Genomic DNA, 15974 nt, shown 5'->3' with positions numbered 1-15974 from the left:
TTACCCAACCATAAAAAAGAATGGAATCTTGCTATTTACAACTCCATGGATGGAGCTAGAGAGTATAATGCTAAGTGAAATAAGTCAGTGATAGAAAAACAAATACCATATGATTTCACTCACATGTGGAATTTGAGAAAACGCCTTTGTGGCTCAGTCATCTAATTGTTGGACTCTTGATTTTGGCTCAGGTCATGATCTCAGGGTTCTGGGATTGAACTCTGAGTCAAGTTCCACTGTGGGCATGGAGCCTGCCTAAGATTCTCTCTCTCCCTCTCTGTCAGCCCCTCCCCTGCTCACTAGCTCTCATGTACATACTTTCTCTCTTTCTCCCCCTCACTCTCGTTCTAAAAAAAACAAACAAAAAACAAGCAAGGAGAACTAGAAACACACAGAGAGAGACAAAACATGAAACAGACTCTTAATTACAGAAAACAAACTGATGGTTACCAGAGAAAGGGAGGGAGTGCATTAAATAGGTGATGGAGATTAAGGACTGCACTTGCTATGCTAAGCACCTGGTGTTGTACAGACTGCTGAATCATCACCATATCATACACCTGAAGCTAATATTAACACTATGCTAATTAACTAGAATTAAAATAGAAACTTAAAAAAATGGGGATGGGTATAGTCCAATAAAACTTCATCAATGGACAGTGACAATAAAACCCTGTTAAAAACTCAACAACTGATATTTGGTGTTTTCACGGCAAACATACATGAAAAAGACCTTTGTCCAGGTTCTAATTATATACTGGAATTCACTTTTAAATCACCACATTTTAAAATGATATATTTGTTGACAATTTTGAGAAAAGCGGTTTTGTTCAAAAGTGTCAAATTTCATTAAAAATTTGTATCGCCATGTTTCATAAGTATAACAGTTTGGACTTGAAGTTTATTTCTTCATTTCTTCTATAGATATTCCTTTATCTCAAACACCTATGTGTAAGTTTATCCCAATTAACCCCAAAGTACCTACACCTATGCCTAGGTTGATTTATCATTTGAAATCATAATTAGAATAAAAAATTAGGAAGATTTTCTATTATGTTAAAAAATTATCAAAATGGACATAGCTTCTTTTCTTTAACTTCATGAGTATTTTTATCTTTTAAAACCATGAAAAGTTAACATTCAATTTACTTGATCTTTGTAGTAAACTAGATGGGATTATTACTTCATGTTAAAGTAAGGACACTGGGGCGCCTGGGTGGCTCAGTGGGTTAAAGTAAGGACACTTATTAAACAGTATCCAGAGCAAAAGAAGTACTTTATGTAAAAGATGTGCATGTTCAAAGGCTGATTCCTTCAAAAGAAATTGGAAAAAAAAAATAGATTATTTATGTTTGGATTGACTTGCCTTTACATTAACATATAACTTTAATTCTACTATACAAATTATTTCTCATGATCAAATTTTAACATGTTTTCTAAAAATTGAGTAATCTTTATGTTTCCATTTCTGTCATTTTCTCTCCAAGCTACAACTACCCACTCTACATGCATGCATATGCTCACATACACTCACCCATATACCTTTACTTCATCAATTTAGGGATGCCTGTCACTTGTTTTAAGAAGGCAGAATGGAAGCATTATAATGGTTAACTTTTAATTTCACTTTATAACTGCTTTACAAGATGCCTACCTACACATCATATACTTCCTTTTGTTTGTTTGTTTAAGATTATTTATTTATTTATTTATTTGAGAGAGAGAGAGAGTGCGCGCATGTGCACATAAACACTCAAAGTTGGGAAGGGGCAGAGAGAGACAGGAGAGAATCTCAAGCAGACTCCATGCTGAGTGAGAAACCCAAAACGGGGGCTTGATCATGACCTGAGATGAAACCAAGATTTGGATGCCTAACCAACGGAGCCACCCAGGTGCCCCCATATCCTTGTTTTTGAACTCTTTAGGGTCAGTTAACATAAACCATTTATAAACAGTACTGAATTAGGTGAAAGAGTCTAATATTTTGGATCTGATACAATAGATTTATTTGAAAGAAAGGGACAAGAAAAAGTCCTAAAATGCCTTTTTAGTTAAAATACTTAAAACATGATCCTTGTAGCATACATTGTCATGTCATGTATTATTTCATTATAAAAGATTAATGAATTTAATATAATTAGTATTAACTGTTCTGGCTAAAATTAGGTTTTGTCATAAACTTTTCTGAAATCTGTTGTTTTATCACTCATGTAAGTTTATGTCTGAAACATAAATTTTATTTTAAAATCTGATGGCAAATGTATGAGGATTATATATTAATTAAAATTTATATTTATTAATTTCATACTTTGCCATCTACTTTACTATTTAATTCCATAGTTAAGGCATTCATTAAATAGATTATACCAAGATTTAAAATGCAAGATGCCTGGCTGGCTCAGTTGGAAGAGCATGCAACTCTTGATCCTGGGATTGTGAGTTTGAGCCCCACATTAGGTATAGAGATTACTTAAAAAAAAATTTTTTTTTTAAATGCAATCTTAACTATAAAACACAGTGTTCTAGCAGAGTAATAAGGAGTTTTAACTTAAAGTAAGTTGGTTCTAAGTCCTTTGTTTGTTAAGATCATAGAAAAAACTGAAAGACACAAAAGAAATTGAAAAGGTGAAGATAAATTTGCATAAAAATGTGAAAACTTTTTTTTCCTTTTGTTTAGAACGTAAGCATTTAGTTTAAAAATGTAAGCAAACAAACTCAACAATGCAGCCATTCCTGTAGGCTAAAACATAGTGAACAAATACTATTCAAATAAAGATTAAAAGTAAACATCATGGAACTTGCATTATCATTTTTTCTAATGCGAGATTTTCTTAATCTACACTGGCTTTTATTGTAAATGACTCATTCCACAGAGCTGTTGGAAAAGCTGATTTTTTTTGTCACACTGCTTGCCAAGTATTTTGAACTGACAACAGCGTTGACTAATGATAGTGCTGGAATGTGCTGTTCTCAGTAGAATGGAGACCCATACAGACCTAGGAGTGTCCTGGGGTCCAGCTTCTGTCCATCCAGGGGGTTGGTGCCATACAACAGTGAGTGATGTTCAGAATGAACAAGCTGTATTTCCTCCAGGCTGGCTTTTCGACCTTGGATTCGCTGAAAGAAAATGGGAGAAGCCTACAGTACTCCACTGACAACATTTAGAAGAAAGTAAGACCTAAGTCACATTTAAGATGAGTAACAATGAACCAAATTTCATCATGCAGGAATGTGACACTGATTTGCTTAGGAAAGTACCATACTAATATTTGAAAAATGGAGTCTATGCAAGGTTCAGATCCTATGGATTGCTTATGCCTAACAGAGTAACTGACATAAAGCACAGTCTTCTTTGGCATAAAAAATAAATCTATAACAAAAAATCAATAGTTAATTCCTTCGTAAAGTATCTGCTTAAAAACAAACAGCAGATTAAAAAAATGAAAAACAACGACGACAACAAAAAACAAGGGCTACTGCTTGGCTGAGAAGTAAATTCATTAAAATATTATTTACACTCACCTGTAGAAGTTGTTGGAATAAATTCTTTATTACTTCTTAAAGAACATAAGTACCAATAGATTTTAATGTATTTGATTATCACCAAAATGCTGATCACTTCATGTGTGTGCACCTCACAGAGTTATTAATCTAGATCAATGTTTCAAAGTGTGTCTTATGGGGTCAGTAACATTTCAAGAACGGTTCATGAACGGTCTGTGAAGAGGTCTATATAGAAATTCAGAGTAAATATTTAGAAACTTTTATAGTAATTGGACAGACTATTTTTATGTCTATTGGATCTAACATAAATTTGGGTATCTTCTATGTTTATTTTATTTTTATAGTAATTTAATGTATTTTATAAAACCACTAGTCTGTGACAGAATAGAAATTTAACAAAAACAAAAACTGCTGTTTAGCCAGAGATAGTCCGACACACTCTAGACTCAGTCAATATTTTTATGCACATGCTAGGCAGAAACTTGAACTTCAACTAATAAAGCCTGGTCCCTCAATATAGACAAAAGTGTACATTAAGTAAAACCTCAGTTAGTCAATATGCAAAGTATTCTTCCTGGCCACATTTCTCAGCTGGCATATCTACAAGCCCAATAAATATGCTGGGTATGCCTCTGTGGCTCAATCGTTTAAGCATCTGCCTTTGGCTCAGGTCATGATCCCAGGGTTCTGGGATCGAGTCCCACATTGGGTTCCTTGATCAGCAGGTAGCCTGCTTCTCCTGCTGCCTGCCACTCCCCTTGCTTGTGCTCGCTTGTTCTTTCTTGTTCTGACAAATAAATAAATAAAAGCTTTAAAAAATTAAAAAAAAGAAATTTAAAAACATCATGCTGGCATATGAAGTTAATCAGCTGTGCTTTTGAAAATTGCTGTGCTTTCTAAATTAGCCGGGCCATATTAACATTTCACTTAAAATATGTATTACAACAAGGTACTTGTAATGTAATTCCTAGTATCTTATTAGTAGAGAACTACACTGAAATTCAAAGAGAATCCACTCAGGGAATGCTGTGCTCTCATGTTCCTGACAATGGAATCACCAGTTGACAAGGAAATATCAGGAGATAGCAACACCTCTCTCAAGACCAGGACAATTCCATACTCAACCTCCCTAATTTAAGGAGATATGGTTGCTGTTGATGTTAAAAAGAAGAGGCTGGAAAAATCTCAATATGCTAACACTTCCTAGGGGTTTACTAAGTAGAGGGCAGAGCTGTGCTTGTCGCAGAAAATAAATCATCATGTCACAGTGAGAGAGGATTGGTGGGAGACCGAAGGGGTAAGAACAAGGCAGTGGGAATGAGGTAAAACAAACTTTTTGACACTGTGCCAAATAAACAAATGTTTATGGAATTTTCTTTGTTATAGCATTGAAGTTCCCAGTTTTTGAAACCCAATTTACATTCCTAGGAATTTACATTCCTAAAAAAATTTTTAAATCCTTCAGAGAAATCATTTCCAGTTAGGTGTTGAATGATGAAATTAAACCAAAAATAATGCAGAAGATGAAGGCAAATTTAATGATGGCCACTTGGTCAACCACTGCTCTGATCAATAAACAAACATGTTACTAACATAGGTGGCTTGCCGGTAAACACCAAATTCAGAAGCATTTACGGAAGACCAGAATAAAGAAAGAGAAGTGGCAAATAATGAGATAAAATAGGCAAGAGAAAGTTCAAAGAAATATTAAAGGTTAACATTTTAACTGTGAGATTTCAGCTGGTGGAAAATCCCCCAAGATAAACAGTGGTAACTCCATGGTCTGAGTCATCTAAACTTGGAATGAGCACAGCACTGGAAACCAGACTGTGGTGACCAGTCTTAGTCTGGCTGAATAATGAACAACATGAAATAATAGGGCTTCCAACTCTCCTTTCTGTGAGTCTATGAAACTGACAGCCACTAACATTTCACATGCTGATACTGTGAAACATCTATATCTAAAACAATGTCAGTTCTATAGCTAACAATCAAACCCATGTTTTGACTACTACCATAAAGTTCTGTCAATTCTTTTCCCTTCCCTTTTTCTAAAGATATTTTTTCAACTTTAAATTGAATTTTTGCCTCTGGCATAACATTAAATACCATTAATAATAAACATATCTTTATGTTTTCAGAGACTAGTCACATATATTTACATACCATACACTTCATGCTTGCCCCAACTCCTTTCTCATTCTCCCATAATCCCACTAGCATTTATGCTGAATGCTCAATCACACATTTCAAAAATAATCTGCTAACAAGATTTAATTATTGATGGTAGCCCAAATGCTGATAAATCATAAAAGGACACCTGTTGAATCTCGGTCATCCTCTTGTGTAATATCACAAGATAGGACATCTGGTGCAGCCTATTTAGCACTAACTTACTCAGAAAATACTCTGCTCTAGTTTACACTCTTGCCCTACCTTTCACTATTAAAATGTAACACAGTTTCCAAGTTTGCACTTTGATTTCTTTGTGTCCCCTTTCTCTGCTCCCTTATGATTCCAAAGAAGTATTTTATACTTGTTCTTTTCATTATTTAGAAAAAATTTCTTAAAAATAATTACACCAAGTATTCTTATTCTTGATAATCACTGCTCTTCAATGGATGCTAGACAACAAGCCCTACAAAGAGGATGAACATGTTTCTACAAAAAGGGAGCAGTAAAAATCAACTCAGTATGAAAAATGTTTCTACCTGGAGAAATGATCTGGAGAATGCATGTTTTGAGATTTATATCTCACAGGGGGACTGCTGTGGGAACCTGGTGGATGACTAAGCTGAAAATTCTGAAATAGCAATAGTTTTCCTTCCTAACACACAGGATCTCTTGGAGTAGTTCCATTTTGTGTCACTTTTATCAGATGTCTTAAATTTGTCACATTCAACTTTTCCTCTCAAATTGAGGTTCCCAACTGTTCTCTTTCTGGTATTATCATCAGCAATTTATTGTATGTTTATGCTTAAATATAGATATTTTCATTTAAGCCCTTCCCATATTTTCTATTTCCTGTGTAGCCTTTATTCTTTCATTCCCCTCTCATGATGCTCTCTTGAGTCAAAAGTCAACAGCATAATGAGTCACAAAATAGGATAAAGTGCTCTGATAATTGTAATTTAGGGAGATACTGATTTCTGTTCTCAGAGATACTTAGCTTGCAGGATGTTTATCTAAAGTCATCTAAGATTCTGACCAAAAGGATTTTTGAGAATGTTTGAGAATATTTGAGAATATTTGAGTATATTCTGAGTATATCTGGACACTCAATGCATCTAAGGGATGGCATTCTTCTGGGTCTTTCTTGCTTGAAATCCAAATATAGGTCTTAAACACCTTACCAATATAGGCTTAGGAAAGAAAATGTACAGTTCTTCTTTCAATTTCCCAATAAAGAAGCCCTGTGATGTAGGATGTATTCACTATAATATTTTCATTCTCTGTGACTTGCATTCAAGCAGTTCTTCCCTGAGAGTAGTAAAGAAACTAATGTGCAGAGTACCTACTCTTAGTGCTAAGCACCTGGGTATCTGATCTTATTTAGTTCAGAGCCCCAAACAGTCTACATTCAGGTTGGAAGTTTGACTAAAGTTATGTAAAATGACCATATCATTGAGTCTCACAACACACCATGGTTCTTTCCTAAAGAAATAGTCTTTCTGAAATAAAGCCCGTTAATGCAACCTGATTATAAATGGAATGTTCTGAACATGAGCTACAAAGTCATACTGTGACAGGATAAAATGCAGCCTACCCACCCCACCCACACACAGAGCACACACACGGCATACATTCATATCTTTTTTTTCTGCCAAGGAGCAGGGGAAAAAGGAAACAGTTCTATTCCTTCCCCTCCTGTGTTCAAAGCCTGGATTGAGGCCAGTGTCCTAATCAGTTCTCATTGGCCCTGGAGGAATCAGAACCTTTTGTAAAATATAATAAAGGGCATAAAATCATGATAAAATGCATGAAAAAGCAGTGCCTTTGGTTAGGGAACTAGAAATAATTTAGCAGAACAGATGGATTGCATTGGTTTGGTATTATTGAGGACATGAAAGGGCTCATTTTGTGGCAGTTCCAAACTAAGAGAAAATGTCCAACTTAAATTTGACAAGTCAAAGTACCTGCCTCTGCTGGGGGAGACCCCATTTTCTTTAATCATTTTCAAAGTGGTGACATATTAGGCAACAATTTCCCCTGAAATATTTCATTTTCTGAAGATATTTCATCCAGTGTCCCTAAATATAGGGATGCTTTTTTATTTTTTTTTTTCTACAAAAATTCATCAGGTTTCAGACTTTGAAAGTTAAAGAATCATAAATGACATAGGAGAGTCAAAGTTACCTTCTGTTACAAATTCCATACTTAATATTTAATGGATCAGTTCACGGCCCGTTCATTTTTCTTAATACATTTCTCTCTCTTAAATGAATTTAAAAATCTGCTCTCATTTCTCATGCCCAAGTGTACCTACTGGAGTTTTCAACGGCTACAACCAATTGTTTCTTCGAATTTTACATAAATTTACTACATAAATTTTACTACATAAATTACATAAATTTACATAAATTTACTACAAATTTTACATTCAATCCTCTCCCCCGCAACTGTGTTCTTTCCTTCTAACATCCCTTGTGGTCCAATAACCTTTTCTTGTCAGAGCTTTTTTTACAAAGAAAGGGAGAGAAAGAAGGAAAAAGGAAATTAAGCAGACAGGTAGTCCAACAGCCTGTGGTTCTTCTGTCAGTCACATGGAAAGAAAATAAACTACAAGCCAAGAGCCCTGAGTTCTAGGTTCTGACTCTCACCTATCTTTAACATGCCCATAGCTAGCTATAAGACACTTTTCTGGACCATTGTTTCTCTATTTATATAAACATTAGGGGGTTGGACCAAATTACTTTGACATCCCCCTTAGGTCCTAAAATGGTAGGATTCTATGTGAAATAGTCTTAAACACAAAAACCCAACAAAATATCCTTTAATTTATAGATTTGTCTCAGGCAAGCAAACATAATAATCAGAGCAATAAATTACTATTGTTGAGGCAAGAGAGGAGATCTCACTATGAAGGTTTTCAAAGGAATACTAGCTATTTTTTGAAGCCAATTCTTATATGCTTAATCATAACTGAAAAATAAAAGTATTTCTTAGAATTCACATCACTATCCTATGATAACTTCAAAGTAATGAACACTTCTGCCAATTTTTAAGTTTGTGTATGAAACTTCTGAGTTAATACTACCTGTTTCTTAGATTTATAAATGCCAGCTTCTGTTACTCTCCCATCTTCAAATATTTGACTCCATTAACCTTTGTGTCTCTACTTCATTAAGCTTTGTTAAGAAGCTCAGCTTCTATTGCAGTGATTTTTAATATCTGCACCTCGGAATGAGCTGTGGAAGTTTAAAAGATATTGCTACCTGGGTCCTATTTCCAGAGCTTCCGATTAACTTTACCTGGGGACAGCCTGGGCATCAAGATAGTTAGAACCACCCTGTGGGTTTTAATGGGCATCTTAGGTACAGAACTACAGGTTAGATGGAACTGTCCATTCATTCTGCTCTTAAGTGAATTCAAGAAACTGACACTCTACTAACCCACATTTCAAACTAAAGAGTAGTTACAGTAAATGGTTATCACAATGAATGTTGGGAAGTAAAAAAGTTCTATCTGTTCTTCAAAACTAGTGCCTCCACTTGCTTGTAAAACTGTTTGTTTCAGTCATTACAATTTATGTAAAAATATTTCAGGGTGCATAGAGCAGTTGGAAAAGCACTTGAGAAAAATAGCAAATCCCATCCAATAATAAAGGTCTGAGTGGTAAAAAGTATATGTACTATATATTTTTTAATGTTTTCTTTTCACTCATTTCAAAACATTATGCTCATCAAAAAAGTAAAAAATGTTACCCTTTAGTGTCAACTGCTCAGTTTTGATGATTTCATGTAACTAAATCTCCTACATTTTAATTATCTTGTAAATAACTATAAATGAACATTTTATTGGTTTGAGTTAAACGAATGATATTTTAAATAGTAATTACATATGAAACAAATTTTATCACAATAAATATACTTTAGAACTGCAATTTTCAGATGGTTGAAAAACATGTAACTATTCATTTTTGTTAATAGGCTTTAATGCTGCTATTTTTAAAAAATCCTATATCACTTTCCAAATGGACTCAGAAGGGCAGCCTGTTTTTTTTCCTTTTGTTGGTTGTTTTCCACATTAATTCTTCCTTTTTTGCAAAAATAAAAATCAAACAAAAAAATTCTAAATCATCTTTATTCTGATTATAGGCTTCACAAGTAATTTTAATGTATTTATCTGCCTAGGTCAACTCTATGATTTACAAATATCTCTCAGAATAATGACATCATATACCATGGTTTACTCGTCACATCTAGATCATTTGTACTGCTTCTCAAGACTGCCATATCCTTTAGAAACAATTCACAAGACTCCCTTATTGCTTTGTGGTTAGATTCTAAGACACAAACACACACACAAAAAAAATGTTTTGCCAACTAAACAAAACAGTAAGCTGTTATGTGCTGCCATCTAGTTAGATTACTCTATAAAACAAATGTTTAATGAACTGAATTAAATTGCAGTATTTAGTGTTTCTGACTGATGTCAGAAAATCTCCACATTCCAAAAGTATTTCTCCAAAGAGTATTATATTTATTTAGATTTGCAAAAGGTCTTTTAAAATTACCTGTATGTGCAGGCAAAGCATGGGATATAGCCTTGAGTTTCTTAGCATCTTAAGATTTTACATTAAAGCTGCTCTCATTGGAACTGCTGAGGAAGTCCCAGAAGGGGCAACAGTAGCTTGGTTTCAGGTCCCAGAACTGTTTTGTAATTACTTTGTGTTGGCACTTGAATAAAAGAGTTAAACATTTCAGCACAGTATGTTGCTTATGGTTTTTACTTATGAATTAAGCGAAACAAAGTTATTCAATATTAGTCACAAAGAGCCAATGCAAATTCCACATAATATGTAATCCAACAAAAGCATTATAAAATGTTATTATTCTCAAAACAAATGTGAGAGCAAGCAAATGTCTGTGGGTGGCTTGGTGGGGCTAAGAGTCATGAACATTTCTGGAAAAACAACTGCAAGTGCATTTCTAACAGACGATGGGTCATTCTCTGCAATTTTTTAAGCGTAGAAAAGCACATTCTTTTTTTCAGAGCACACACATTTTGAAGCCTGGATACCTAATCAAAGGACTTGTTCCTAAAAAGGGCACCAAATGACCCCTCCAGATTCATTTCTCATGGTGATAAGAAAGCTGATGATTTTGCTTTTTGCTCCCAACAGAATCACTAAACTAAATATGAATGATTCAATAGGGGAAAAAATTAAATAGTACTGGCATGAAGGACTACTAACTACCTCAATTTAAAAGAAAACAACAGTGCCATGTCATGCCAAAAGAACTTAACCCATGTTACCACTGTAATCTAATATAATGAAGACTAATGTTTTCTCTGGCTAATAATCAGGACTAGTAAGCACAACCAATTTACACTATAGCTTACAAAATAAAAAAGCAATAGGTTTACTAAATATCCTAAGAATTTCTTCTACTCTTAACCAAAGAAAGTGCTATGTTCCAAATGAACTCCTTAGCCATCTAATTTCATATGATGCCAGAGTTGGAAAAGATCCTAGCAAATATCCTTCCTAAGAGCCTCATCTTACACATGGGAAAGCCAAAGATCAGTAAGGTTAAATGATTTGACAAAAGTATACAGATAATTAATGGCAGAACAAAGGTCAAATGTAATGTTGAACCATTTCCCTTGAAGGAATCCATGTTGATTAATTTTCCTAAATAAACTGATATAATACATAAGTCTGATTTGTGGATCAGTCTATTACTTTGAAACAAAGGACGACTTTAAATGTTTTCAACTTGCCATCTTTTCTATCATATCATTGTTTAATTGCAAAATTGACTATTCTGTTGGTTGAAGGAAGCTGACTTTTCTCTGAATGCCAATAAAATTGAGAATCCTTACCATTTTTCCCAGTGAAACAGTAATCCTAAAATGAATGTGAATAAAAACAGAAAGAGAACTAAATCTTTAACATTATAAGGTCTGGAATATTTCCCTCCTTGAATTCTAGGTCTATTATTTCTACTTCTATCTCTTGTTCAGATGGCGCTTCTGATGTTGTCAAGACTATGAAGACAACAGACCACAGCCTTTCTCATTTTATTTCTTCCCCAAGCTCAATCAGTAAGAGTCTTTAAAATCACTGCAACATAAACTAGTGACTCAAAACCCCTGGCAATTTTGTGATTATCTATTTATTTATGTGATCATTTGATTAATGTCTGCTGAACCCACCAGACAGTAACCTCCTTGGAGACAGGGTATGCATCTTTTCAGTACTGCTTTTCCAGCTCATAACACAGGAGGCTGGAAAACTCAAATTTTTGATATACTGTTTTTTTGAATGGATGCATCCCTTTAAAGCGTGGCGGCCAGATCAGCAGTCTCAGGATTACTCAGATACATGTTAGTAACATAAATTCGTAGACCTCACCCCAATAAGACTCCACTACTGCTGAATCTAAAACTCTGAGTCTGGAGCTCAGCAATCTGTGTCTTAGCATTCCCAATGATTCCCAATCATTCCCAATGATATACTAACACTTGAGCACCACTATAATAATAAACGAATACCACTTACCCAGCCATGAGTTTCTGCTTGCTGGCCAGCAATACATCCCTAGAACTCTGTTGATTCCTTCACTGAAAGCAAAGGCTAATCACTAACTATGGGTAGCTACACAAACCTGGCATGAAATAATGTTGGAAGACAGCAAATCACTCTCTGGATGTTGGGGGAAAAACCCAGCTTCTAGGTGTTGTATTCTTATTAGATTATATCCTTTTCTACAAAATCTAATAAATCCTCTCTCCTTTGAGACAACTGAGCTGAGTTCTTACTGCTCACAACCAGGTCAGGAATTTGTCTATACATAGCTTAGGAAGGAGTGATAACCTAGACACAAGGGCTGGTACTCCTATCTCTGGTGTCTTAGACACATAGATTTTACCCTCTCAGTAATGCATACTCTAGATATAATCAAGCGAGGGAAAAGCTGCACTTTAACTCCTGATAGTCTTACCTATGCAAATTTAGAAAGAAAGGTTTCATTCTCCTTAAGCCCTTCAGCCACCCTGGTAAATATTCATTAATATCCAAGCTGAAACCTAATTTTTTTCTTGGAGCAAGTCAAGTCCAACTGGAAGATACTGTCATTGGCCTTTCTCTTTAGAAGGTTCATAAACACTAACCAGAAAACCTGTTAGCCTATATAGGAAACTTTCTGCCTCTTTAGCTGGTTAATACACCCACCATATACCTAGCCACTTGCCACTTATAGTATACTTCTCTCCTGATTTTTCAACAACTGACTGTATTGAATTTCAGTGAATTGCTAAAAGGCTAGATATTTGTTTCTGTCATTTTTCTCTTCCACGTCATTGAAACTTTCAAAATAATTTGGCTTGAGACAGAAAGGTTAGCATCCTTGAAAGATGATTTAATAATATATTAATAAATGTGCATATTAGATTTAACTTGTCAAATCAAAAACTTCAAAAGAAAATCCACAACAAACATGTATCATTTATTTTATTTGCATTTATTAGAGAGAGTACTGGCTAAGGAAGTAGATTCTACTATTTCTGAGTAGGCTAAATTGGTTTGAAATAATCTCTGTATGTTCCCTTTTTATTTTTTCCCCAACTCATCCAATAGAAACAACCAGGAAAAAAAATAAGCCATATTTCTTGTGGTTCTGTTTTATCCCTTTTGTTACTTTGTTTTATTTTATTTTATTTTATTTTTATTAAATTGATTTATTTATTTTCAGAAAAACAGTATTCATTATTTTTTTATAACACCCAGTGCTCCATGCAATCCGTGCCCTCTGTAATACCCACCACCTGGTTTATATAGAACCTGAAAGTCTCTGGAAAAGGGTAATGTCTGTTTGTTACAGATCATTTTTAAAATTCCATTTTGAATATTCCTAAAAACATTTACACACAAAGATACATCAAATTCCTAGGTATATTAAATTGTCTTTTAATGGTTTTAGAAATCCCATTTATGATTAGGTCAGCATAAAGTCATAGATACCAGATAATATAGGAGCAAATAAATATATCATGGGCAACAATTTCATCACTTAAGAAATCAAACTGGTGAACTGTTTTCAGACAATGTTAGCAGGAAGAGTGTTTTACTTGTATTACTGTGAAGTTATGGATCATACTTATAAAAGCAAATCTGCTGATCTGGGCTTTCAAGTGCATTATCTGTAACTGTGTGATTGTTTACCAGAGAGACACTTATTTAGCTGACTGGGCTGAGGCTAGACTCACTCGTTCTCATCAGCCCCTCTATACTTGTGCCATTTCACCCTTGGACTGATATCACATCAGTCAGTGCTGTTTTGTAAATTGAATTTTATGCTTTCAAATAATACAGGACTAAAGTAATGTGATGAATAAGGAACTGAAAAAGAAGACTGATCAGAAATGGGTAACAGATTTTTAAACGTTAAGACTAGTGTGAGCTATATTACATTCCATTTATTTCAGCACTTTGCTCCTTTCATAACCAGTATTCCTTCAGGTAATACATTTAAGGAATACCATGATCTAACAATGCATTTGAATACTGGGATCTACCACTGTTAATTGAAGTGGCTGGGGTAAGGCTCCAGGATACAATAAAGACCTGAAAGTGAAAAAAAATGTAAACAGCAATGCCTTAGTTGGCAAAAGCACAGAAAAAAATGCCATGCTGGAAAACATCTATAGTTAATGCAAAGGTGAAACAAGAATGTTCACATGAATCAATGTTCATTAAGACCAGTTCACTACAGGTAAGTCCCCTTGCTGGTTTACTTTGTTTACTTCATACAGAATTGTGTAGACGACAGAGTGGTTTAGCCTCCAAACTGGTAAGAACTAGATTGGATTCCCTTCACTCATCTGCAAAGACTGACAACAAAACCAAAGAGCAAGATGTTAAATTGTCAGTCTGTAATAACAAGGACTCTATTTGTCTTGTGAAATTCTGTAATTCTAGTCCCTAGAACAACGTTTGGGACATGGTATAGACCCGGCAAGGGGGCGGGGAATACTTTTGATCAATAAATGTTAAAGTAATGTGAAAAAAAAAATGGGGGATATTTTTCTTTTAAAAATGTCTTAGACTAGGGACGCCTGGGTGGCTCAGTTGGTTAAGCAGCTGCCTTCGGTTCAGGTCATGATCCCAGTGTCCTGGGATCGAGTCCCACATCGGGCTCCTTGCTCGGCGGGGAGCCTGCTTCTCCCTCTGCCTCTGCCTGCCATTCTGTCTGCCTGTGCTCTCTCTCTCTCTTTCTCCCTCTCTCTCTGATAAATAAATAAAATCTTTAAAAAAATATTAAAAAAAATAAAAATGTCTTAGACTCAAACATAGAATGTTACTGGGTCTTAGGCAACAATGGATATTTACAGCAATTAAATCAAACAGCTGCTGATTGTTACATAATTTGCAAAGTTGACAACAGGAACCTTTTGGAATTGATACCATTTTTCCTTCTGAAGGTCTAAGAAATAGATTTTTCAAATGAAAAATGGGAGTCGAGGAATCTGCAAAAGTGAGTCTAAAGAAATACCAATAAAAAGTACTCAAACCTCTACCATAAAAATTTAAGAACATCAACCACTTTAATTAAAAGAAGTGACTTTTCTTGGTAAAAGGATAGTTAATCTTTAAATCCGGTCATTTTAATGGGCAAATTTGGCATATATCTGAGTTCACAATATAGTTTATAATAAGAAATAATAATTACTTAGCACTTGAGAGTTTGTGGAGTTTCTCAGAAAATTAACTCAGTAAATGACATGTATTTGGAAACAACCATGCTACCATGCATACCAAAAAATGCTACAGAGACATCATGCTGCTGTTCAGTCCATCAATTTGGACTGAATCCCTACTATGTGCACAGCCCAGAGTCAGAAGTGCTGTGCTACCAGGATCAATGATGGTTCATCCATGATGGTGTCTGTACGCCAGCATTAACATTTTCTGCTATCACCCAAATGAATACTGGCCTCTTTATGTGACATTTAAATAAGTAAAAGAGTATAGCAAATTGAGGATTACCTCACATTTATTTAGCAGCCCAGTTTCTTGTAGTCGTGACCAGATGCTCTGTATTCGTCCAGCATGCTCAGGATGGGTGGTGGAATTGCCACAAATGCACTGGTGTTTCAGCATCAGGGGGTCGTAGGCAATTCCTTCAGGACAAAGAAAACACTCGAGACTGAGTAAGGATACAAGGTAATGACACGTTAGATGACAATATGACTATTCCAAAAAAGATATTCTTTTAAAAATAAATTTACAAATAGCGAAATAG

General features: G+C 34.9%; 1 protein-coding gene across 13 annotated transcripts in view; it reads right to left on the bottom strand.

Moving 5' to 3' along the window:
- Positions 1-15974, bottom strand: part of HDAC9 (histone deacetylase 9) — a 940182-nt gene that overhangs the window by 271177 nt on the left and 653031 nt on the right. For all 13 annotated transcript variants that reach the window (XR_009352864.1, XM_059171303.1, XM_059171302.1 and 10 more), the window contains 2 exons: positions 15719-15852; positions 2997-3117 (listed from right to left, as the gene is read on the bottom strand). Coding sequence is in view for 12 of the 13 variants with exons in the window: in XM_059171303.1 (XP_059027286.1) it covers positions 2997-3117; positions 15719-15852 (255 nt within the window). In the remaining variant the exon portion in view is untranslated. The remainder of the gene's footprint in view (positions 1-2996; positions 3118-15718; positions 15853-15974) is intronic.

Source organism: Mustela lutreola, chromosome 4 (assembly GCF_030435805.1).
Source record: "Mustela lutreola isolate mMusLut2 chromosome 4, mMusLut2.pri, whole genome shotgun sequence".
Taxonomy (NCBI): domain Eukaryota; kingdom Metazoa; phylum Chordata; class Mammalia; order Carnivora; family Mustelidae; genus Mustela; species Mustela lutreola.
This window is presented reverse-complemented; position numbering and strand designations above follow the sequence as displayed.